The 25,054-nt window shown below is 48.4% G+C and overlaps 3 protein-coding genes across 9 annotated transcripts in view; 1 reads left to right on the top strand and 2 right to left on the bottom strand.

Annotated features, from left to right (window-relative positions):
* The window catches only part of CHDH (choline dehydrogenase), a 42,198-nt gene extending 22,470 nt beyond the window's left edge, over positions 1 to 19,728 (bottom strand). Inside the window, exons 1-2 of one of the 4 annotated variants that reach the window (XM_044755123.2) lie at positions 19,665 to 19,728; positions 12,045 to 12,123 (exon numbers count right to left, since the gene is read on the bottom strand). The gene's annotated coding sequence lies outside the window, so the exon portion shown is untranslated. The other 3 variants (XM_014827076.3, XM_070492888.1, XM_070492887.1) reach the window with 3 other exon arrangements.
* IL17RB (interleukin 17 receptor B) lies at positions 8,982 to 23,984 on the top strand. Of its 2 annotated transcripts, XM_014827078.3 has the most exons (11): positions 9,034 to 9,191; positions 11,271 to 11,295; positions 12,055 to 12,195; positions 13,697 to 13,824; positions 14,276 to 14,402; positions 16,246 to 16,293; positions 18,059 to 18,201; positions 18,580 to 18,645; positions 19,645 to 19,744; positions 20,870 to 20,968; positions 22,191 to 23,984. In XM_014827078.3, the coding sequence occupies exons 1-11, from the start codon at positions 9,132 to 9,134 to the stop codon at positions 22,751 to 22,753; spliced, it is 1,500 nt and encodes a 499-aa protein (XP_014682564.1). In that variant the 5' UTR covers positions 9,034 to 9,131; the 3' UTR covers positions 22,754 to 23,984. The 2 variants fall into 2 exon arrangements, with proteins under 2 accessions (XP_070348990.1, XP_014682564.1); XM_070492889.1 differs by lacking the exon at positions 16,246 to 16,293 and having other exon boundaries at positions 8,982 to 9,191.
* The window catches only part of ACTR8 (actin related protein 8), a 20,907-nt gene continuing 14,805 nt past the window's right edge, over positions 18,953 to 25,054 (bottom strand). The window contains exons 14-16 of one of the 3 annotated variants that reach the window (XR_011496434.1): positions 22,393 to 22,464; positions 20,754 to 21,000; positions 18,953 to 19,841 (exon numbers count right to left, since the gene is read on the bottom strand). The gene's annotated coding sequence lies outside the window, so the exon portion shown is untranslated. Of the gene's footprint in view, positions 19,842 to 19,899; positions 21,001 to 22,392; positions 22,465 to 25,054 lie in introns of those variants that run through there. The other 2 variants (XR_011496433.1, XM_014827075.3) reach the window with 2 other exon arrangements.

Genomic DNA, 25,054 nt, shown 5'->3' with positions numbered 1-25,054 from the left:
CTAGAAGGACCCACAACGAAGAATATACAACTATGTACCGGGGGGCTTTGGGGAGGAAAAGGAAAAAAAAAAATTAAAAAAAAAAAAAAGAAAGAAAGATAGGGGCCAGCCCGGGTCGCAGAGGTTAAGTTCTCACGTTCTGCTTCAGCGGCCTGGGGTTTGCTGGTTCAGATCCCTGGTGCAGACCTACGCACTGCTTGTCAAGCCATGCTGTGGCAGGTGTCCCACATATAAAGTAGAGGAAGATGGGCACAGATGTTTGCTCAGGGCCAGTCTTCCTCAGCAAAAAAGAAGAAGATTGGCAGGAGATGTTACCTCAGGGCTAATCTTCCTCAAAAAAAAGAAGAAAGATCTCAGAAAATAACCTAACTTTACTTCTTAAAGAACTAGAAAAAGAGTAAACTAAACCCAAAGCTAGAAGAAGGAAGGAAATAACATTGATTAGACCAGAGATAAATTAAATAAAGTCCAGAAAAGCAACAGAGAAAAGACAAAAAGTTGGTTATTCAGAAAACAAAATTGACAAAACTTTAGGCACATTAACTAAGAAAAAAAGAGGTAAGACTCAAATTAGTAAAGTCAGAAATGAAAGTGGGAACATTGTCACTGATTTTACAGAAATAAAAAGAATTATAAGAGAGTACTATGAACCACGGGATACCAACAAATTAGATAACCTAGATGAAATGGACAAATTCCCAGAAATACACCATCTACCAAAACTGAATCATGAAGAAATAGAAAATATGAAAAACTATAACTAGTGAGGAGATAGAATCAGTAATGAAAAACCTCCCAGCAAAGAAAAGCCCTGGACAAGATGGCTTCACTCACTAATTCTACCAAATATTTAAAGAAGAATTAACATCCATCCTCATATTCTGTGCTCTGTAACGCTGGCTGAATGGACATCTGAGGAGGATGGGCCTGCGGGTGGCCCTACCGCTCCCACCCCTGGGCAGTCTGAGCCGTGGATGCTGAACTCACACATCTGTGCCAGGAGGGACAGAGGCACCACAGGGGAGGGGCGCAGGTTGTGCTCCGGATCCTGACCTGGTGGTGGTCACCTGGGTGCATATACAGTTCAAAACTCACGGCTGGTACACTTTACAACCCCCTGCACTGTTGTAGCTCCATTTTTTAAAAAAAGAAGGCAGTTTCTTTAAAAATCAAGTTTCTCTTCCTAGGAATCCCATCTCCAACACATGTGTGCACAATAAACAAATGAATCAGAAATTCTCTTCTCGAAAGAGCTACTCATTTGCTGCTTTGGAGATGACTCTGGGCCGCATGGCAGGACCCACTTGCTTCTGGCCCTCCTGGTGCAGCGGCTGAGGGCACGACACAGGGCAGGGCAGACGCTGGGCAGGACATGCCTTGGGCTGCCCAAGAAAGCCCCAAGGTGGAAGCCCCCGAGTCTGACGCAGCACCAAAGGCTGGGCTTTCGTCCCCAGCTCTGCTGGGACTTGCTGTGTGACCTGGGGCCCGGGATTTCCTGTTGGTAATGCATGGGTGCCTCTGGTGTTTGCAGCTCCTCGAGAGTGAGTCTGCTCTCCCTCCACCCCTCTGCTGCCCCCACAGGGCCTGTGGGACCTTGTGCCCTACATTCCAGGCATCTGCCCTCTGTGCACAGCCTTCCACTCCCTACTTGGTCTCCCCACTTTCTAAAACCTCCATGGTTGTGGCTCACCAAAAGCAATGTAAGGCAGGAGAACCTAGAGTCCTAACGCCTGGGGGAGGGGGCCTGGATGCAAGACGTCCAGGGACAGCTCCTCGGGCTTGCCCCCACTTCTTTCCCTCCCAGTTGTGTCTGTGGATTCAGTCTGTGTGAGCAGTGTGTGCACACAAGGTGTGTTTAGGAGGCAGGGCCCCTCCCAGAATCAATCACATAATGGACTGGGGTGGAGGGTCGCAGCGTCTCGGGCTGGCCCCTGAGGAAGAGGGGTGTTCCTCCAGACATTAACCCCCCTACACTCTGGGCTGCACTAGGCCTGGGTGAGTGGGCTCCTGTAGCAGAGAAGGCCCCAGGTGATATGGGGGACATGCAGGCACGCACTGGAGGTGGGCTCTGATAAGTCCGAGTGGAAACGAGAGGAGGGTGGAGGGGACAAAAGACCCTGGTACCTTGGCTCTTAGGCAGTAATGACCAACACCAGAAAGAGGGATTGCTCTTCTCTCTCTAGGGGTGTGGAAGGTCCTCCTTGGGCCAGGCACAGTGCTGGGCTCAGAGGCCACCAGAAGCCTGGCGGCCCAGTGGCCATGAGTTACCAAGATTTCTAGCTGGCAGGGCCTGTCCACAGAGCTGCGTCCACGTTTGTTCACTCACATTGGGCAGTGGGGGAAGCTTGCAGCTCCCAGAGCCAAGCATACAACGGGCACTCAATAAATGCTTGTTACGTGACTAGGATATAAAAATACATCATTGACTTCAGGAAAGGAGGCAGACATGGAAACCGAGGCACAGAGCAGCAGTGACTTCTCTTATAAGGGGTAGGGCTGGCACTGCAGAATCTGCCCACTCTTGTCCGCCCGTGGCCATCCACCTGGACCGGGCTGCATCATCTGTAGCTGGGACCCTCCCAATGGCGTCCTAGCAGCATCCCTGCTACCACGACTCCCTTCCCATGCCGCTTCATAATCTGCTCTCCACACAGCAGCTGGGGTGATCTCAGAATGAAGGGGAGCCCAGAACCAGTGGAAGGTCAGCTTGCGCCCCACCAAAGTAACTTCACACACAGGAGACGATGAAAAGAACAGACTTCTCCTTCAAGTCGAGACAGGGGTCTGACTGGGAGAATGCCTATGAAATATTCTTGCCAAAAAATTAAAACCTGAATCTGCTCACACTTAGAACCACTCACCAGTTCAGAGGAATTCAAAGGTCAGAGGAACATGTGAAGGGACCCCATCAACAGAATCTAGGCTAAGGGAAGCTCCATACAGTTCAACAACAGACTCAAGAATAACCAAGAGAGAGAGAGATGGAGGGAAATCTATAGAACATGAGGGAACAACGTGTGGATCTTACATAGAATCTTAGGAATTTGAACATGACTGGATATTTGAGGATGTTAAGAAATCGCTGTTTGTTTGTCAGATGTGACAATGGTCCTGTGGTTGAGCTGTTTAAAATGACTGTTTCAGAAATACATACTGAAAAATGGACAGAAAACATAAAGATATTTGAGATTTTGTTTAAAATAACCCCAGGGATTAGGGAGATAAACAACACAAGAACGTGGAATTTAACCATCTCTTCTGGCTAATTTTGCATGGGTTTCCAATTTTCCATAACAAAAAGAGTTACTACTGTTGTTCGTTTCAAATCTCCAACATCCCTGCTAAAGGAGAGAGGGAAGGACACCAGGGCCGGGGAACCTCCAAGGCAGAGAGCCAGGTCTGGGTTGAGGGGTTCAGACCGTTCCATAGAAGTCTGGGGTGTTCCACAAATGGTCACGACCAGCTTCCTCCTTCAGGTACACTTTTAACCAGTTTTTAAAATCTCAGTTTAAAAACATGCACCCGAGAGGTGACAAGATTCAGGGCAGTCTGCGGCCAGTGACTGCCCACGCGCTATTTTCAATTGTCTGTGAAAGATAAGTACAGAATCGAAAGTCAGAGCACAGAAACTTTTACAGCAATTTGACCTTATGTCTGTTGAGTCTCATAATAAGACAACAGGCTTAAATTTTATGTACCTTCATTTTGATTATAGCAATTTTTATTGCATTTTTTTAATCAGCCTATGAGAGATTAAAATTTAAAAAACAAACAAATGACAGGACCCTCACCAGAGAGAGTTTGAGAAGCACTGTTCTGGACTGGACACTAATCTCCTGGAGACTCAGCCCCAGCTGCCTAGGTGGCCCGCAGAGACTCCAGGACAAAGCGTCCCCTCCCCCGGTGCGCGGGCCAACTCCAGCTCTTCCTACAAACCCTGCACTAGGCAGACAGCAGCAGGCCTGCGACCGCTAACGTTTACTCCACGCTCGCCGGTGCACTACCACAGGACCCACCGGAGGCCAGCAAGGCCCAGGAGGGGCTGAGCGCCCGCCTTGTCAAGATGCAATCACCAGCCACGGCGTGGCAGTGGCACCAGATCACACCCCAGTGGCCTATTGGGTAGCATGCACACTTTCATTTATAAACCACCTGTGCAGTGACGAGACAGTTAGCCAGCCAACTTTCACACATGTGCCCACTACCTCTTCCTCTTCAAACTTCTGGATAGTTTTAACTCCAGAGGGTCCTGTGACTGCCAGGTGAGCTGCTTAACAAAGTCCCACTGCTTCCTTGTGTCAACTACAAATGACTCCATCACTGAACTGACGTGCAGGAGTCAATGAGGCACAAGGGCTAGTGTAAGATGTCAACCCGCACCCATGGCCCCTGCCTTCAAGAGCGCACTCATGAAAACAGCATCGCTGTTCTCACTACGATATGCAAAAAAAAAATCACAAATATGAACTTATAAACTCATACTAATATGCAACATCACCTCTATCTGTTTTATATATTAGGTTTTCATGTTCAAATTTCACTATTTCCCAAATCTCACATCTCAGTTTCCTCATCTATAAAATGGGAACAGAGCCGCCCATTTCATAGGTTTGTTAGGAGAGCAAAAGGAAATAAGAACCAAAAACACACTTCAAAGAATTAAAAGTGCAAAGCCAAAAGCACGTGGCGATTTTATCAAGTTCACAGCCTGGCCTGGATTCCACCCTGGCTCTGCTCCCGGCACAGCCTCACTCATCCCATTTCTTCCTCCATAAAGTGTGGATGGTGATGCTGCAACTATGACCAAAATAATGTTACTGATAACAGATTAACTAAAGTATCACTGACCAGCAAATAGCTCACCAACCCTGCTCCGCGTGCCCGAGACAGTACTCACTGCTCCACCCCTGATGTCTCCAGTCCTTCCTACAGCCCTGTGAGGCCATCCCCCTAACCCCACAGACCGCTGGGGCTTTGAGAGGACAGCAGCAGCACCTGCCTCCTCTGTGTTCTGACTTCCTTTGAGGTACCAGTAGGACAACACGTAAAAGTCAATGCAAGTCCACAAGGGCTGTGACTCCACGGGGCTCCATCCTGGTGGCTGGCAGGAGTAGTACTGATGCGGAGTTCACCCTGCAGCCTGCGTCTGTGTGTGTTCCTGGGCCAGCCCCAACTCACTGGAGCAGAGAAAATGTTTGCAGCTGTGTGGCCCTGCTGGGAACAGCGGGGTGCCAGCTCTCCATGGGGCTTCCGGATCTCAAAGCAGGCACTACCCTTGACTCTGTGAAGCCCAACCAGCTGAAGCAGAACTTGGAGCCGGGAGTAGCAAGCACAGGCGCACTCCCAGGAGACCCCTCTCCCAGCTCGGGCCCAACCTCCGGGGTCCTGGGAGGCAGCCAGGATTAGCCAGAAACGGCTTGCTCTTCACGAGACAATGAGTCCACTGTTGCCTGGCTGGGGCCTTGATTAATATTTGCAAAAGTAACAAAGTGGAAAATTCCACCTGTGTGGGCGGAGGCTGGGTCCGGGACATGTCAACAACCCCAGTGGCCTTGTTCTCTCAGGGATGGACCCAGCAGAGAAACAAAGGTTAATGAAAGTGACAGAACCTGAGAATGTCATTGCACTTGGATCCAAAGGAGTGGCCCTATTAGGGCTGTAGAGACATTAATTTGTTATTTTATTGTCCTGCCTCCCCCGTCCCTAAATTTACACAGCACCTTAAATCCTTCAACTTTCTTCCTGTCTCTTCAGAGTCTGATGTCAGCCCCACATTATGGACGGAGAAACTGAGGCTCCAAGACATCAGAGCTTTACCCAAGCCTAGCAGCTGATGGATGGGCAGCCCAGCCAGGGGATCTGGACCCCTGGTGTCTTGACCCCCAGCAGCAACACAGAGCCTGTCTCAGAGGGCCTGGGGTCAGGGGCCATTGGTACTGGGCAGAGAGGTCTTCCAGCTCCAGTAGAGGCCCTGACCTCCACCCCACCCAAGGAGGAAGAGGAGAATGGGGAGGAAGCCCAATCTGTCTCCTGGGTGGGCAGACTTAGGCGCCAGGCTTGGAGGAAGGTATGCATTCATTTATTCATTCAAGCATTTAATCCAGACGTGAAGGCACACTGCACGGTGGCTCTTTCAGAAACCTAGAGCTGGCAGAATTCATGACCGAAGGGGGAAGGTCAGAGCATCTCCAGAGGTTGCCTCCCTCACAGATTCGAGTCACCTCATTGAGCCATTGCCACTTCACTGTCTCATCCATCCCATTTTACAGAGAAGGAAACTGAGGCTCTGAGAAGGGCAGTGACTTGCCAGAGGTCACAGAGAGAAGAATCTAAGACCTCTCGACCCGCAGTGGCCCTGCCTCCAGTTTATAAAGCCACAAAGTTCTTGGGTTTAGGCATTTAAGCAAATGGTGTCCCGTCCAGCTGGCCACCTTGGAGCCTGCATGTCTAATGAACAAGGACCTCTCACGTTTTGGAATGACCTTCTGAGCCAGTGCGGAAACCCCCAAGGAGACAGGCAGGCACATCTTGTTTGCCCACAGAGAATACCAGCTGCGGCTGCAGGGCTCTCCTCTCAACCCCCCACCCCACAGGCCTGTCTACACAGCTGGCCATGGGCATCATCCCCATCCCTGAAGCCCCAGAAGGCCAGGACCAGGGTGGCGTCATCTCTGTCCCACCCTGGATCCAGGGCAGTGGGAGGAGGGGACTCACTCAGTCTGTCCCGAGTCAATGCCCAGCACCCCTTGCCCAATGACCCTCCTTCCACTCCTCCTACCCACATGCTCAGCGACCTGCACACCATCCTCACCTCCCTTCCTCTCTCCTTTGCCCACCAACTCCTTCCCCCAGAGAAAGAACCTCAGATTCTCCTTTTCTTGACACAAAACCACCCAACCCTACTCCCATCTCTGAATGCACTTCCTCCCATGCCTATCTCACCCCTCTTGCCAAAGCCCCCCTCACTGCCAGTGACTTAAGCCAGGGCCCACCTCAAGCCAGGCCATCCTTGGCCTCTGCCCCATCTGATGCCACAGGCTGTGCCCTCCTGGGTTTTCCTGGTGCAGGCCCTCCTGGCCCTCACCTCCATGAAGCTCTCCTCCCCCAGGACCCTATCCTCCTCCCCTCTTTCCCACCCTCTGTAAATGTCTGATTCACAATTCCTGTCTCCAGGCCTAAACACCTGCACCCCTGGTTGTCTGCAAAACCCTCGCACTCCACAGTCTCAAGCTCCTGCAGCAGGGTCTGCTCACAGCCAGCCAGCACAGCTCAGAGCCTGGCCCATGGCAGGGACTCAGGTGTCCATCAAGTGAATGCATTTTGGTTAGCAGCTGCCTTCTTGCTGGTCTCAGAGGGGGTGGCCCCGCACTGCCCTGCACAGTCACCCAAGCAGCCTTTCTAAAACTGAAAATTGACCACGACCTCAACCTCTGCTGTGGTTCCTTGCACCACAGGACAAAGTTCAAGATCTCGAGCTGGCAGACGAGGCTGTTTCCATCTGTGCTTTCGCAGCAGGGCGGGTACAGGTGCCTTTGCACTCATCCTCAGTTCAAGCATGCCCATCAGCTGTCGTTCACCTTTGCACCCCAGTATTAGCACCCTGCAGGTGTTTGCTGAGAAGAAAGACAACTATTAGAGCCAGAAATGAGCTCAGGCAGCACAGGGCTCAAGGCAACTCAGAGAAGTTGAGCAAGGGGCCCAGGGTGGTCCAGCTCCAGGCAGGGGTGAGGCAACAACCTCACTTGAGCAACACTCCTTGGTCAGGAACCAGGCCAGGTCTCTGGAAACGTCATCTAGAACCCCACATGAATGCATGCCAGGGCCCCCAGCTGACCTTGAGGCTGGGCCCACCTCCATGCAGGCTCAAATCTGAATCTGGCTAGTGGGCCAGGCCTGACACAGAGTAGAAGCTCAGCAAAAACAGCTGCTTGACTAAGTACAAATTCTGGCCAGCTGACAACTCCATCCATAAGTCCCACATCCCTCTCTGGGCCTTGGTCTCCTCATCTACAGAATGGAGTAACTCAGTCTACAAGTTTAAGTGACCTTGAGTCGATCACCCCACCCTTGTCCTTTGCAAACGAAGGGGGCTGAAGCAGCAGGGTGCCAAGCTCTGCAGTCCACTTCTAGCCCAACTGATTTTTGTTAACTTTCCCCCAAACCATTGTGTCTCAAAGGATGGTCCCGGCCACCGGCCTCCGAATTACCGTGGAGGGCTTGTTAAGCGCAGACCAAGGACCGCCCCGACCTGGGGGGTTGGGCGGGAATCCCTGAGGGCGGGCCCAGAATTTGCAGGTAACTGCAGCGCTTCGAGATCCTGGGCACCGTGACTCTCGAGAGCCGCAGCTCCAAACCGACAGAGCTGGAGGCTGTCGCCTTCGGAGAACCAAGTGTTAGTGACAGACGTCACTTTGTGGAAATACACATTTATCAGAAAACCTGAAGAGAGGGAGTATCTGTTATCCTAACAACATATAACTTATTTCCTGCGAAGAACTAGCTTCCCCGAAGAACTCAAAGAGCCTTCGGCGGCCCGCGGGCCCCACCCCTTGTTTCCGGGGAACCCCAGTCTCGGAGTCCCCCGCTACTCACCGTCGGCGGCTGGGACCGAGCGCCGGGACGGTCGGCTGCGGCGGAGCAGGGGCAGGAGCGGGAGCAGGAGCGGGAGCAGGGGGAGCGACCGACGGCCCAGCCCTGGCCAGCTTCTCTGTAACGGACGGCGCCGGCGCACCGCACGCTCTCCGCTGCGAGGAGGGACCCGCGGGCGGCTCGGACCCACTCTGCTCCGGGGCAGGCCCCTGGGCGCAGGGGGCAGCCGGGGCGCGCGCACCCGAGGGCGTGAGTGCAATCGTGCACCTGGCTCACTGCACGCACGTGTCCGCGGGGGCCGGCGCGCGCCGCGGCTGCTCGAGCTCTGCCTGCCAAGGGCCCCCAGCCTCTCGGACCCGGCTCATCCCTCCGAGCCCCTGTGGGCGAGGGCGCTTCTACGTTCCCCACCCGGGGAGGTGACGAGGGGACCCGCCCTCAGCCAGGCTAGCAAGGCCGGAGCTGTGCTGTGGGAGGCGGAGCCCGGAGGTGTGGCCCGCGGCGCGGGGATAAGGGCGCGGCGGGAGGCTGGCCAGGGCCCCGCGATGTCGCTAGTGCTGCTGAGCCTGGCCGCGCTGTGCTGGGGTGCCGTGCCCCAAGAGCCGGTAAGCCCCCGTCCGCGCCCCTTTCCTGCGTTCCCGTCCCTCGAGCCCGTACCCTGACGGCGTCCGACCCGCCAGCTCACGCTTCTCACAGGCGTTCGCGGAGGGCCGTCTGGACGGGGCTCATCTGTACCCCCTGGGGCAGCCCGGCTGGTCCACGCCAGGCGGGCACCGGGCGTCAGGCCGCTTGAGTCAGGGGTGTGGGAATCAGACAGACCCGGCTCAAATGCCACCGTGCGCTCTTGATTCAGTCATTTATGCCCACTGAGCCTCGGTGTCCTCATCTGTAAAACGAAGGGTAATACCTAACTCCCCAGCGTCCAGGGAGGAGCAGCAACAGGGCCTGCGGGCGGCAGCCAAGAGCCCACCTGGCACATGGTAGGTGCTCAGTACTGTTACTGCTTGGGGTCTTAAAGCCTGCCCACCATCTGGGGCACAAGAACTGCTTCTTCATTACCACTTGTCGGTTTTGCCATGTTGATTCCGCTGTGCTGGGGTGCTATGCCCCCAGAACTGGCAAGCTCCTGAACTCTCTGGAAGGTTTCCTTTCTTTCCCAGCCTTGAAGGATGAGGGAATCTTCTGGCTCATTAGAGAAGAAAAAACTCATCCCCAGAATAGCATTTGAAACTCTGCCCTCTTAGCACAGCATACAGCATAAAAGTACGTGGTTACTCGTTGCATGGTTATGAACAAACCCCATTCACGTGCCCTGGTCTTCAGCTACTCTCCTTGCCCTCCGTCTCCGTTCAGGGGCCCCCTTGGCCTTTTCCCCTGGAGAAAGAATTCACTGCCTTTGCAGTTGTTGCTATAAGGTGAACAGTTTGAACTCTGTAGTTGCTTTGCTTGTTCCTAAAACTTGTCTCACTAGTCCTTTGACAAGAACTCAGCTCCCAGTATGGCGGCTTATTTGTTTGAAAAAAACACCTGATGGTATCCCTTGGAGTTCAGCTATAAAAAGACAAGGATGAGTGACTGACAGTTTCATCCAAACCCTCAGAAGTATTGCCTTCTGTCTTACAAGGTGTTTGGAAATGTTGAGGCTGAGAAGAATCAGAGTCCACAGCTGCTGGACTTATCACATTGGGTTTTGTCTCTGGAACTTGCTGCTGCCTATAAATTAAATATTTTAGGTCCAGTATTTTGTTCCAAAACCAAAGTACTAATTACTTTTATAAAAAGACATGAGCAGTTAACTCCAAAGGATTTAGTAATGGCCTTTCCTGGACACTGATGGTACATGTTTATTTTTTTAAAGCTCTTTTAAAAAGATAACATGATGGGGGGCCAGCCCGGTGTCACGGTAGTTAAGTTCAGGTGCTCTGCTTTGGTGGGCCAGGGTTCATGGGTTCGAGTCCTGGGTACAGACCTACACACCACTCATCAAGCCATGCTGAGACCGTGTCCCACATAGAAGTAGAGGAAGATTGGCACAGATGTTAGCTCAGCAACAGTCTTCCTCAAGCAAAAAGAGGAAGACTGGCAACAGACATTAGCTCAGGGCCAATCTTCCTCACCAAAAAAACCCCACAAAAAAACCATGATAAGATCACAGTTGCTTTATGAGTTTCTAGATAGCTTAGGTGAGTCCTTTTGTATTAGAAGAGGAATATTTTAAAGAATCTGGGGAAGGTACTATGGACTGCATTCATAGCTTTCTTCTGTTCATCATCTTAGTATAGCCAGCCCTTAACCTGGGGAAAATCAATGAACAGACTGTCCTGAAAACCTACAGTTAAACATTAGAGTGTGAAGGGGCCTGCGTGATGGTCCAGACTCATCCCCTGCTTGTAGCAGGGAAGGCCGAGGCACAGAGAGAGTTGGAGACCCATCTCTGCTCTTTAAGTGAGGTGATGAGCAGGCTGGAGGATCAAGTATCCTGATGGCTAGTCTGTGGTCCCTCATAGCATATGGGGTAGCTTAGTCTCCCTCAAACTGAAGTGGAACCAGCTCAGCTTTTCTTTAAGTGTTCATTGCTTGTAGATGCATTTAAGGAAAAAGATGGAGTTTTCTCTAATTTGACAAATGAAGGCTTGTGGCTTGCTGACATTCAACATAACATTTGGTTTCTTTCTCTCTTGCAGACGATTCAGTGTGGCTCTGAAGCCGGTAGGTATGCTAGGGAAGGGGTATTTGGGGCTCTACAGTGAAAGCACAGCTGGGCTTTAGGGGGCCTAAATTTAGGCAGTGGGTCATCGTGACCACGCACAGGGTGAACCACTGCTTTGTTAGCCACTGCAGATGACGCCTCTCTCTGTCCAAGGCAGAGCTCCTGGCATTTCAGACAGGCGGGCCTCCTGGCCAGTACGGGGGACACAAGCAGGGTGGGAATTGCTGTGCAAGGTGGAGAGCAAGGCCTGCCTCTCCTCGGAGGGAGATCAAGTGCTGTGGGAGGGAGATCATTTATAGTTGGGCACAGGAAGCAGATGTCTTAGAGAAGAAGTAGTGTTTGCAAGGATAGCATTTGAAGAATGGTGGGCTTCTGCACAAGAAATGTGAATGGAGGTGATCTGGAGGAGAGCTGGTACCAGCAAAAACTAGAAGGTGGGAAGAGGGAATCATGTGGGCCAGCTGGCTAGTGTCCAGGTTGAGGCATGGGGAAGGCAGGACAGATCCTAATAAACATGTCAAATACATACATATGTATACAGGCACCCGGCGTGGTCCCAAGCACTCTACAGGTTGGGGCCAGGATGTTGACCATCAGCTATGATTTATGTCAGCCAGCACTGAGAAATGTCTTGCCTGCCTTAGCAGGAAGAAGAGATGAATTGTGATTAAGGATGGATCAGGGTGGGTCACTTAGAACAGATGGCATTAGATTGGGCCAGGGAAGGGAGTGTCATGGTCAGTCTCACCTTCTTCCAGGACCGTCTCCAGAGTGGATGGTTCAACACACTCTGACCCCAGGAGACTTGAGGGACCTCCAGGTGGAACCTGTTAAAAGCAGGGTTGCAACAGAGGACTATTCAGTTTTGATGAACATAAGCTGGATACTCCGGGCAGATGGTAAGTTTGTATCAAAGATAAGGCCTAAAGCGTCTACTAAAGCCGAAATGTGCGAACTATATGACCCATTAATGCCACCCCTAGGCATGGCGCAACAGAATACATACATTCGTGCACCCAAAGCCACATACTAGAATGTTCATAGCAGCATTATTCATAAAGGCCAAAAAATGGAAAGCGCTCAAATGCCTAACAATAGAATTGGAACCACAAAATGGAATCAAATAAAGCGGTGAGCATGAACGAGCTACAACAAGACGCAATATGGATGAATCTCCCAAACATAAGAAGCCAGGGTCAAGAGAGTTCACATTCACATCTGAATGCCTGCCTACAGCCCTACGTACCATATGATTCCATTAGCAAAACGTGCAGAAGAGGCAAAACTCATCTGAGGGGTTAGGAGTCAGGATAGCGGTTCCTCTTTGGTGGGGACCGACTGATGTCAGAAGTGTGAGGGGCACTCCTGGGGTGTTTCTTGACCTGGGTACTGGCTATACCAGTGTGAAAACACATCAAGTGGTACACTTAGGATGTGTACTTCTCTGTACGTTATGTTGTTTCATGGGAGAAAACAGAGTAAGGCCAGAGATGATTCCTCCAAGTTTAGGAAAAGCGCTGCCTTAGGAAGGTTACTCTTCCATTTCCCAAATGGCATCATGGAAGTCCTGGCAATTCCCCAGGACAGTTTGTGAGTTCTTTCAATGAACGAATCCTGGGGTCCTAAAGCCCATGTCTGTCGTTTCTACCTGCTGAATTCAGTTAAATTGCATCCAGTCAGGAACTCAGGAGTGCCTGGCACAGAGATGTGAGTTGGCTACAGTCCTTGCCCAGCAGGGTTCTCAGAGGGCGGGGGGAGGCAGGCCCAGGCCCAGTGTCAGGGGAATCTTGGAAGAGGCAGTGCTCCAGCTGAGTGGGATGGGGACAGAGAGGAGTGAGACCACTTTAAATTAGATGATGCAATGGGGCATTTGGCCCCACACCTAGCACAGGGGGAGCTCTTGTTTGGGGAGCTCTTGTGATAGGCATGAGTTGGGCCTTGAAGGAGTAAGTCCTAGAGAGATAGAGACTAGGAGGAAAGGGCATTCCAGGGAGAAGCATCAGCAGGGATAAAGGTGCAGCCAGAACAGGCAGGTTTGGTGATGACACTGGAGGGCCTTCATGGTTTTCCCCGAGGCAGGCCTGTTCCTCTTAAAAGATCCCCAGAATAGTACAGAGCCTTGTATCCTGTGCAATTCAGCCTCACCTGTGAGGAAGAAAGAGCTTGCGCTTTGGAATTTGAATCCATGTGCTGCTGCTGATGAGCTCGTAAGCTTAGGCAAAGCTCCCTGAAATTCCTGGAACCTCACTCACCCCATCGGTAAACTGGGGACCATAATGGCACCTACCTTTTAGGGCTGTTGTGAATATGAACTAAAATGAGGCATGTAAACTGTCTAGCATCAAGTCAGCCACATAGTAGGTGCTAAATAAACAACTGCCCTCTTGCCTATGTTGGCAGCCAGCATCCGCTTTTTGAAGGCCACCAAGATCTGCGTGACAGGCAAAAGCAACTTCCAGTCCTACAGCTGCGTGAGGTGCAATTACACAGAGGCCTTCCAGACTCAGACCAGACCCTCTGGCGGCAAAGTAAGCACTTTGATAGCCTTTGGCTGATTGTCATTGAAGTTAGGCTCTTTGCTTAGGGAGCAGGGATGATGTGCTGCACACATGGGCTGGTGAGCAGCTACAACTTGGAGCTTGCAGCAGGGTGCCTGGGTTCAAATCCCATTTTTGGCCACTTCTCTGCTGTGTGCCTTGGGCAAGTCAGCATCTCTGGGCTTCAGCTTCCCCGTCAGCAAAGTGAGGGGAGCTGAATTTAAGTTATATCCTAGCTCTAAAATCTCACACTTCTCTGATTCTGTGAGTTACACAGGCAAATTGTGTGGGGTCCACTCTCTTAGAAGAATTGGCTAGAGACATACATTTCAGCAGTAGGTTAAGGAATGAAATTATAAATGAAATGGGCAATAGACGAAGGAACTATGTTTCTGCATTGCCATGTTCCAGAAATTCAGGGGTTCCTTGCTTTGCCTTCCAGTGGACGTTTTCCTACATAGGCTTTCCTGTGGAGCTGGACACACTCTATTTCATTGGGGCCCATAATATCCCCAATGCAAATATGAATGGAGACGGCCCCTCCCTGTCTGTGAATTTCACCTCACCAGGTAAACTTCCGCACTCTTCTGTTATTCTCTCTCTCGCTGGGATGCTTGCTTTGGGGTATGTGGTTTGGTACAGAGAGGCCAGGGTACCCTGGACAAGGCATGTGACCTTGCTCAGTCTCGGCTTCCTCACCTGTCATATGGACACAACGGGAACTGCACCTCACTCACAGAGTGGAGGAGAGGATTAAGTTGGGTAAAATATAGGAAAAAGCTCATTCCTGTGTGTCCAGCACTGTGCTCAGCACTTGACATATATCATTCTCACTTAAGCCTCCAACCACCCTGAGGTTAAGATAGCCCTGTTTTACAGATGAAGAAATTGAGAGCTTAAGTAACTTGCCCTGCCTTACACACACAGTAAAAGTGAAGCTGACGTTCAAACTCTGGTCCTTCTTCATCAATGCACTTTAGCCTTCTTTATGTCACTGATGCAAAACATATGTTCCAGTTTTAGCTCTAGTAGGCTGTGCTGTTTGACAGTGTGCTGCTGAGTCTCTCTAGACTCCAGCGGGCTCATCCTCTGAGCTGTCGGTGACAGGCAGGGTGGCGCTGAATTGAAGGCTAGGTTCTTCCCCCTGCTCTAGGACATGCGATCAGCTCCTAGTATCACACTGCAATGTCACGCATGGGGCTGCAGCAAGGATAAGTGGGGGTCACGTGTGTGAAGGGTGCAGCACGGTGCCTGGCTGCAGCAGTTCCCACGCCACCCCATCTAGGCTAGGTCACCTGTTCTGTAGTCCACTCCTGTCCTCTGTCTCAGGCGTAAGCATCGAAGCCAAATGGGGTGATTTCCAAATTCATTGTTATTCTTTGAAATTGTGGTCCAGGCCGGTCTTGGTGCCACATCATTTACTACACAGTAGTTTCCAGCTTTCTTGATGAGACCAAACCTCATTTTAAGAAATATAAACGTTTTTATATTGGAATAGTTTTAGACTTGCAGAAAAATTGTACTATCGTACAAAGAGTTCCCATATGCCTCTTATTTCTCCTATTGTTAACACCTGACATTACCGTGGTACATTTGTCAAACCTAAGAAGCCAACATTGGTGCATTTCTATTAACTAAACTCCAGACTTTATTTGGATTTCGCCAGGCTTTTCATTAATGTCCTCTTTCTGTTCCACTTGCATTTAGTCTCCTCTCTTTAGTCTCCTCTGGTCTCCGACAGTTTCCTAGTCTGTCTTTGTTCTTCATGCCCTCGGCAGTCTTGAGGAGGGCTGGCCAGGCGTGCTGTAGAGTGCGCCCCATCTGGGTCTGTCTGCCATTTTTCTCACGGTTAGAGTCGGGATGTGGGTTTTGGGAGAGAACACTGGAGAGCTGACGTACCCTTCTCATTGCGTCCTGTCAGGGACGGTGACATCCACACGTCATGGTGGTGTTCGCCTTCATCACTTGGCTTAGTGGCGTCTGCCAGGCGTCTCCATGTAAATCTCCTGTTTTTCCCTTTCCCTACTCTAGTTTTTGAAACAAGTCACTAAGTCTACTCACCCTGGGGTGGGGGTGGATTAAGCTCCACCTCCTGGAAGGGGCGATATTTACATATATCACCAAACCTCATTTTCAAAGGATAGTTTGAGTCTTCTCTTGGGCATCATAGATGGTGTTTGGACAAAAGTTGTATTTCAGTTAGACTCTGGTTATCATTTCATGGGTACGTAATCTCCTGTTTAACAGTAAAATGTTAGCATCCCATTTAAATTTGCTTCTTACCTCACATCTTGAATGTTCTGGCAATTCGGCACAAGTGTGGTAGGCATGTGTGCATGCATGCTTGATGGCGAGGGGGTGGAACAGAGATACCTTCTTTGAAAATGTAAAATCTTTCATTCGAATTTCCAGGCTGCCTAGACCATGTAATGAAATACAAAAAAAAGTGCATCGAGGCAGGTAAGTAAATAGAGCATTTGCTTTTGTTATTAGAAGAAACTCCGAACGTGGGCCAGCACAGCTCAGTCCATCCTCCACGAAGAAGCTGAGGCCCAGAGCAGGGGTGTTTTGTCTCCAAGCTGCTCAGGCAGTGAAGGCTGATCCCTGGCCAGCGCTGTGTCCACGGAATCAGGCAGCCTGTCCACGAAGGACAGAGTCTTAGTAGGTTTATGCAGTGAGCAACAGTCACAGAAAACACCCCATCCTCTTGATTAAACTAACATTTTAGCCCACACTGCACTTATAGTGGCGTGATTGAAGGTGCTTCCTGATGGGAGAGGAATCTGTAAGTGCCTCCACCTGCTCAGATGCCAGTACCCCTGACCTGTGGCCATGGGAACCCTGAGAGCCTTGTTTGGATTAGCAAACAAGGTGGGAGTGTTGGCTAAAGTAATGACCTAGAAGCTTCCTCTCAACCCGAGTCCTCACAGGGGTTCACCTCTCACAAGCTAGGCTTTTAGAACCTGCCCCTACCCTTTATGTTTTGAAATAAGCCCCTTCAGGATAATCAGTCCCAAGCGTCTAATTTCCAAGGATTTTACAAAGATTTGTGTAAATTCCTGGTACTGTAGTCTTAGGATGCTAATGAAGCTCGTAGTGTTTGGGGGAAGTGGTCCAAATCTTTTAGGCGCCCCCACCCCACAAGTCATCCCTGTGTCTCCTGTCAGACTGAGCTGCAGGTGGTCTCCTTGTTGGAAGGCAGACTTGGGGTACTGTGCTTCCTCTCTTGCCTCCTACGGAGAGGGAGAGGGAGTGTGGGGGATGCTGCAGGTGTGAGGAGCTCTGAGAGCCTTCAATCAGCCCTGGACCTGAACTCCTAAAGACAATTCTGGGCTGGGGCCTGAAATGGTCTCCCAGGTGGAGAAAATGGTGCATGCCATTATACATCATGTTCCCGGAAAATCACCTAAAGCTGATTTGCAAGTCATATGAATGAAACAACTGACTTCTCGGAGAGTAGACCTGTCAGGGTATCCTCTAAGCTATGAGACAGTTCCTTATTTCTTCCCATCCAGTAAAGCTGGCAGAATGGTCTGATGGATGAAGCTCCTGGAACCAAGAATGTTCTTGGAGTTGTAGTCCTGAACCTGAATTCACCTGCTCTGTAATCTCAGACCTGTGGCTCCTTCTCCCCATCCTAGAAAGGAGAAAATACTGACCCCAGCTTTGAACTCAAAGTGGATGCTGAGAATAGCGTGAGAAATAGAACTCAATCTGCACCTCCCCCACCCTCAGCCCAGGGAAGCTCTTTAGAAAAGCAGTGACGTGGGGCCCCTCAACTTTCTTGGGCAGCAGGTACTTTGAGATTCTGGGAGCAATGATGAATAAAAGCATACTGGGTAGGGCCCAGCCCCATGGCATAATGGTTAAGTTCATGTGCTCCACTTCAGCAACCTGGGTTTGTGGGTTCGGACCCCAGATGTGGACCTACACCACTCATCAGCCATGCTGTGGCAGCAACCCACATATAAAATGGAGGAAGATTGGCACAGATATTAGCTCAGGGATAACCTTCCTCAAGCAATAAAAGCGGCAGATTGGCAATGGAAGTCAGCGTAGGGCAAATCTTGCTCAGCAAAAAAAAAAAAAAGTACACTGTGTAGTAGAGTCTGTATCTCTTGGATGTGGGCCTGAGCACTTAAGTTTCTTTCTGTCAAGCCCTTTTGGGAACTTGGATGAGGGAAGAGTTTGCAACTTCATCCATGTGATTCTCTCTGGTTTACAGGAAGTCTGTGGGATCCGAACATCACTGCTTGTAAGAAAAACGAGAAGATGGTGGAAGTGAATTTTACAACCAGTCCCCTTGGAAACAGATACATGGCTCTTATCCAAAATAACACCGTAATTGGGCTTTCTAATGTGTTGGAGGTACTTTTTTCCCTTCATTTCCTTAACGCCACTCCCATCCTCATCCTCCTGCTTTCCTTGTCTTGTTGAAGAAGAATGTAGACACTCTAGGATTCCCTTGACAGGCTCTTTTGAACTATCGTCCAAATGTGCTGGGCTGTTTTGATTAATTCAACAAAGAAAATGAAGTCCCTGGGGGCATCCCTGGAAATGTCCCTGTGAATCTAAAACCAACCAAAGGTAGAGGTTTCAGAAGTAGGACAGGAATCCTTATTCACGCACATTCAGTCCGAAGAACTGACAGTCAGTTTGGGACGGGCAGGTTCTTCACTGGCAGGCTTTGATCTACGCATGCACATGGCTCACAGTTCTTGGTTGTGTCTCACTCATCTGCACCAGAACAAACTGACTCGCACTTCTGTGGTGATTCCAGTGACTGGGGAAAGTGAAGGTGCTGTGGTCCAGGTAAGGTTTAATGAGGTGCTTTGGGGAGGGGTGGGGCCCTCGAGGACCGACTGCTCCACCACTGACAGCTTCTGATGAGTCCTTTCAAAGTTGGAGTGGCCGAGTGCTCCCCCAGTTTGCTCCTGCCAGTAGTCTTGTGTGAAGCGATGTTAGCGGGGAATCCTGGTCTGTCTTGACAGTGGTGACATCAGGAAGCTGACCGACAGTCATGGTCTCCATTGCTTTTATTAGTTGCTGTTGACTTTCCAAAGTGCTTTTATTTCCATTTTTTGCCACAGACCCTTACAGTAACTCTAGGACAGGAGTACCATTTTATTTTCAGTTTTAATTGCAAAAGGAAGTAACAGAGGATTTGAAATCAGAAGGTTTGGGTTCCCGATCAGTATATGAACTTTAAGCGGCAGCTGCCGGTCCTCTCAGGGCCTCAGGAAGTTGGACTAGCACATGCTCTCAGGTCCCTTTCAACTCTGAGTTTATGATGTGGGGCCAGGGAGGGTCCCAGTGGGACACAGCCACACCCAGAGATTTAAGGAGCTTTTATTGTCATTCCCTAGAACATAATGGCAGTGCTCAGACATGCCAGAGGGATCAATACCTGTCAGCATATTACGACTGCACCCCTTTTCTGGGGAACCAGACTTTCCTAGTCCCAGGGCACTTACCCATTAATAGGAGCTCTACTGCTGTTTTTTTCAGAGGAAATATTTGTATATGTATTAGGATGTGACCTAACCCTTTTAGATAAGGAAATTAACATGCTAGCAACATGTACAAAGTTTAGGTTCACAACCCAGGAGTCTCAGAAGGTGTTTTGGTCTTGGGTCATGGGTTTGGATTTTAGGGCTCTGTTCCAGTGGTGTGACCAAGGAAAAAAAGATCCTCTTACAATGCTGGGGGGGTGAGGGGATGTGAAACGAGAAAAGAAGGGAAGAGAAGTTTTGGTGAGAGTAGGAATAATGCTGAGATTTTGAACTTTCTGGGACTCCCCTTTTTCCTTAGCTGACTCCGTATTTCCATACCTGTGGCAGTGACTGCATCCGACGCAGAGGAATCGTGGTGCTTTGCCCACACACAGGGGCCTCCTCCCCTCCAGACAACAGTAAGTGCCCGCTCACTCCCCCAGGAAGATCAGAGGCTCAGGACGGGGTGTGTATGTGCGGGGGGAGCATGAGGGAGAGCGTCCCTCCCTGTGCACGCTGAAACGGGGTGCAAGAGAAAGACGTCAGTGCTGTCCCAGAGAGCCTGAAATCTGAGTAAGAATGAAGGCTTTATTTATAAAATCACTCAAGATCTTTTATCAAGCAGGATTTACACAAGAGGGGAAAAAAATAAACAAAATGGATGTTCAGTGCCACCAGGATCTGGTGAAAAAAGTCAACGGCATAAAAGAACTGAGTATATAAGGAAACGTGCATTTCACTGCATTTTGATTTTCTTATCAGTCTCAGTAGCCCAGGCCTAGATGTGACTGTAACTTGATGTGGTCAAGCCACTAACATTTGGATAACAAATTAGGAACACTGGCACCAAAAGACACACCTTACTGGTGCTGGAGAGCAGCATGTTCTGGAAAATGTCTCTCTGTATTTAAAGATGTTAGTTCTTTCATTATAGGTGGACAAACTAAACGTTTTCGGAACTAGCCCAGGGGTGGGGTCAAAAGTTGGAAGGTGTCATTCTTAGAAACTCAGCCAAACCAACTGAAGACAACGTGGGTGCCTAACAATCCTGACTTGGGTGTGGGCCACAGTGCCTATGGATTCCTGAGCACTTGGTGTGCCTGAGCTTCCCTGATTGACATTCCTGTGGGGGGGGGGCAACATTACCCCCACATTTGTCAATCTAACAAAACAGCCTTTAAAAATGGCATCTATGTGTACTATGTATTAAGCAATTGCACCCAGAATAACATGAATTTGCCAAAGAACAAAAAAGAAAAAGGTGAAAATGCCTGTGTATGTGTGAAGTAAGAAGCCCAAGTGATTTTAGAGGACTGTTTTTAACCTGCTGGCTCCCAAATCCATTTTGAAGATCTGATGAAAGACCTGGACACTCTACAGAACATAGCAATCCACACACAGAACACAGCCCCCTAGAAATATACTGACCCTTGGTGTTAAAGGGATCAAAACTTCTATGAAGCATAGAGTAAACATCTGAGTTTCCAAACAGGAGACAAATTTGGTTTTCTTTGCTGAAGGTGAGTAAGCTTTGTCTTCCCCAGGCAGAAGCGTGCTGGGTGGCTGGCTGCCGTTCCTCCTCCCAGCTCTGCTGGTGGCCACGTGGGTGCTGGCGGTCGGGATCTATCTCACGTGGAGGCATGGTAAGGGTTATCATTCCATTCTTTAAAGAAACCTAAATAAGGAGATAACATTTTGGTTTTTTTTAAAGGAGATTCTTCTAGAGGCAGTCACATTTTGGCATTAGACAGGAGTCAGCAGCATTTATTTAATGCTGTAGAACTCTCCTAAAAAGAGTGATGTAATGACTCACATCTGCCAAGATAAGCAAGGATCTGGACCTCCAGATCTGGTGACTATCACCAGTTTTATTTTTACCATTAAGGCATCTACAAGTACTGAAATGGGCAAAAGAGCCAATAACGAACTGCATTTTACCTGTGATAGGTATTCTATGCTAGTTCCTACTTTTTAAAAACAATTCTTCCAAGGCATAAGAACAACGCTCACTTGAATTCATATACTCTAAGGACCTTGGCAAGTCTAAAACACTGAGGATCTCAACACAGAAATTGAGGACTTGAATATAGAAATCAGAGGATTTATATAGATACACAGCTGGAGGGAAGCCCACTGAAAACCTCTGCTTCTCCTCTTCTCCACATGGAGAAAAGGAACTATAAATGCAGCCTTTGAGCCATTTGTGATGTTGTAGGTAGAACAAGATTAATTTATGATCTAAGCTAAGAAAGCCATGTGGAACTCTGGCCTTGGGAATACTTATATTTAGATGATGTTGTTTGGGCTGTATTAGTAACAGTACTTGTTATACACAGTTCCTGTTCTATAGCACACATAGGACAGAATTCCAGTTAAGTTCCAGCTGAAATGGGGTACCACTTAATCGACAGAACTATAAAGAAACTCTGCCCCCTACAGGTAGAAGATGGAACAACTACTGAGTTGACCCGACCTAAAATATGATGTGAAGGGCAGAGATCAGCTGTCCCTGTTTACATATGGCACTAAAAACACTAAAGGTACAACAACCTACCTAAAACAAAGTACCCTAAACCTAAACGGTTTCTATGAATTTATCTGAAAAGACATGGCTTAAGAGGACTGAATTAGTGATAGGAATTTAGAAAATACATCTTTTAAAGCACCTTTAAGGTTTAAGCATCCCTGTGTTTCAGGTGACGTGTTCGAAAGGAACATCAGGGTATTTTCCTCTCTGGCAGTGACAATGCCCTGGGTGCTCAGCTGACATTCCCTAGCAAGACATCATTTATCAGCAATGGTTTAGACTAGAGAAAGGCTGCCATTTGCTGTTCATAGATAACAAATGCTTTTCTGCTCCCACAGAAAGGATCAAGAAGACTTCCTTCCCTACTACCGCGCTACTGTCCCCCATTAAGGTTCTTGTGGTTTACCCATCTGAGATATGTTTCCATCACACAGTCTGTTACTTCACTAAATTTCTTCAAAACCATTGCAGAAGTGAGGTTATCCTTGAAAAGTGGCAGAAAAAGAAAATAGCTGAGATGGGTCCAGTGCAGTGGCTTACCACTCAAAAGAAAGCAGCGGATAAAGTCATCTTCCTTCTTTCTAATAACGTCAACAACGTGTGTGATGGTACCTGTGGCAAGAGCGAGGGTAGCCCCCATGAGAACTCCCAAGACCTGTTCCCCCTTGCCTTTAACCTCTTCTGCAGTGATCTGAGAAGCCAGAATCACCTGCACAAATACATGGTGGTCTATTTTAGAGAGGCTGATACCAAAGATGATTACGACGCGCTCCATGTCTGCCCCAAGTACTGCCTCATGAAAGACGCTGCTGCTTTCTGCACAGAACTGCTCCATGTTGAGCAGCATGTGTCAGTGGGAAAAAGGTGGCGAGCCTGCCACAACAGATGCTCTGCCTTGTAGCCCACCCATGAGAAGCAAGAGACCTTGAAGCCTTCCTACCCCTCCAATTACATGGAAAAAAAGCACCTGTGATGATTCTCAAGTTTATTACATGGGCTACTTGGAGGGAAGATTTTACATATATACACCTGTGTGTATATAATACACACACCTGCTTTAGCAATAGGAATAAGGAGGATTCATAACTGAATACATATGCCTTAGTGTAGTAATTTAAAATTTTTATGCCAATAAAGTTGTTACAAATATTACTAACTACTTGCAGCATTAAATAAAGAATGGAGACTACATTTATAATTATAAAGCTAAATCAATTTCATGCCTAAAAATCAAGAATAGTTATAATGTAAACTATAACCATTCTGATAATGCAATGATAAAGCACCTTCCAGCCCAACAACCAGTCTTGAATAATCCGTGCACTGCAGCATTGTAGGTAGAATTACTTAGCTCTGTAACATTTCTAAGCTGAATTAATGAATACCAGATTTAACAAGCTGTTGCTAATTCACTCAGTAACTTCTTAGGTGAAAAACCATCTATTATACACACGCCTTTATTTTTAAGATAAGGAACACAGGAAATAAGCTGAACTCATCTTTGTCAACCAGATGACCTAGTATACGTGTAACCACTTGGATTATCTGGTATCTGCATAGGACGTTCCCTTCTGAACCAGAGCCGTGTCCTATCTGACCCTTGTACAGGCAACTTTAACATGAACACCAAAATACCTTACTTGCAGACCTGATGTCTACTTGTGCCCAAAGTTACCTATTAGAGGTCACTATCACAGTTCAGAGTTTCTTGGTTATTACATAACTTTTCATGTTCAAAACAAAAATAATTCCTGTTATGTTGGACGTTAGCCCTCTTGAAGTAATCTTTTTGTAAATGAGTTATTATAATGGTTTACTTAAGTAAAAACAGAAACTACCAAAGTTACAGAACACAGAGATACGTGGTATTTTAAGCCTTCCAATTTTTTATTTTCCTAAAAGCATCTTCTCCTTACTGCTGAGGTCACCAAAAGGTTATTATATTAACAGATGTATTTTTCTAGGAATGCCTGTCTCTTTCACATAGTGCAATACTGAATCTGCTCTAGAACGTGGATCAGTTTCAGGTGGATGACTGTTAAAATGTATTTGTAGATTATCTCTAAAGGGCCATACCACTCCTTCGAATACCTCTTATGGATGAAATAAAACCAAAATGAGGCATAGAGTGAAAACTCACTGTGTTCAGCTTCACAAGCAGATACTTAATAATGGCTGAGGCAATATGTTTAATGTGGTAAAGCTCACTTATTTGTCATGATCACTTTTCACAGTGCTTATAACAGCTGGTAATAGAAGATGGACATGGCTTATATCAAAACTTGGACCAGAAACTAACTTTCTCTGAAACACCATCTACCAATTTCATGTATGCTATTATGTGAAAAACTACTATAAACAGAAATACATTATGCTTTTGGAACTAGGTAGCCAGTACTAAATTGTGTTGAAACAGCCTAGAAACATAAACAAAATCAATATTGCATAAATTTAAAAAATCAAAGTACAATTTTCAGATTAAAGGCACACATTCCAAACAGTACTAGCAAGTTAAAATTTTGTTATTCTGGTGGACTGTTCTTTGATCCTAACCTGAGCAGATATGTAGGCTACTCCTATTTATGCAAAATGCTCCAATACCAGCATTTTTCCATATCCTAAGACTTCTAAACATCTTTTTTTTTTTTTTTTTTTGCTGAGGAAGACCGGCCCTGAGCTAACATCTGTGCCCATCTTCCTCTACTTTATATGTGGGACGCCTACCACAGCATGGCTTGCCAAGTGGTGCCATGTCCACACCCGGGATCTGAACTGGCGAACCCTGGGCTGCTGAACTGGAACATGTGCACTTAACTGCTGCACCACCAGGCCGGCCCCCTTACTTTTTTCTATAGTCCACTCTTAACCTTCATCTCTTATCCGTCTCTACTTTTGTTTTTCCCCTGGCCTGCCTTCTCTCTTGGTAAGTGGGATGGTGGAAGCAGGTGCCTACAGGGAGTGGCAGTATCAGAATCAGCATTCTCTCTATCCTCTCAGGTCTCTGAGCCACAGGCTGTGCTCAGTGACTGGCTCCTGTCTCCTGACAATGCCTTTGCTTCCTCTGGTCAAGATCTCAGAAGGCTCCCCCAAGGCCTGGACCACTGGTGGTAACAGCCGTCTCCATTACTGAAATTTCCCTTCAGACTGCTCAGATTAAGGTCAACCATCATACTGAACACAAAGAACTCCACACACTGCCAAT

The sequence above is a fragment of the Equus asinus genome, chromosome 21 (genome assembly GCF_041296235.1).
Source record: "Equus asinus isolate D_3611 breed Donkey chromosome 21, EquAss-T2T_v2, whole genome shotgun sequence".
Lineage (NCBI taxonomy): Eukaryota > Metazoa > Chordata > Mammalia > Perissodactyla > Equidae > Equus > Equus asinus.
The sequence above is the reverse complement of the archived record's forward strand: the minus strand, read 5'-3'. Positions and strand labels throughout refer to the sequence as shown.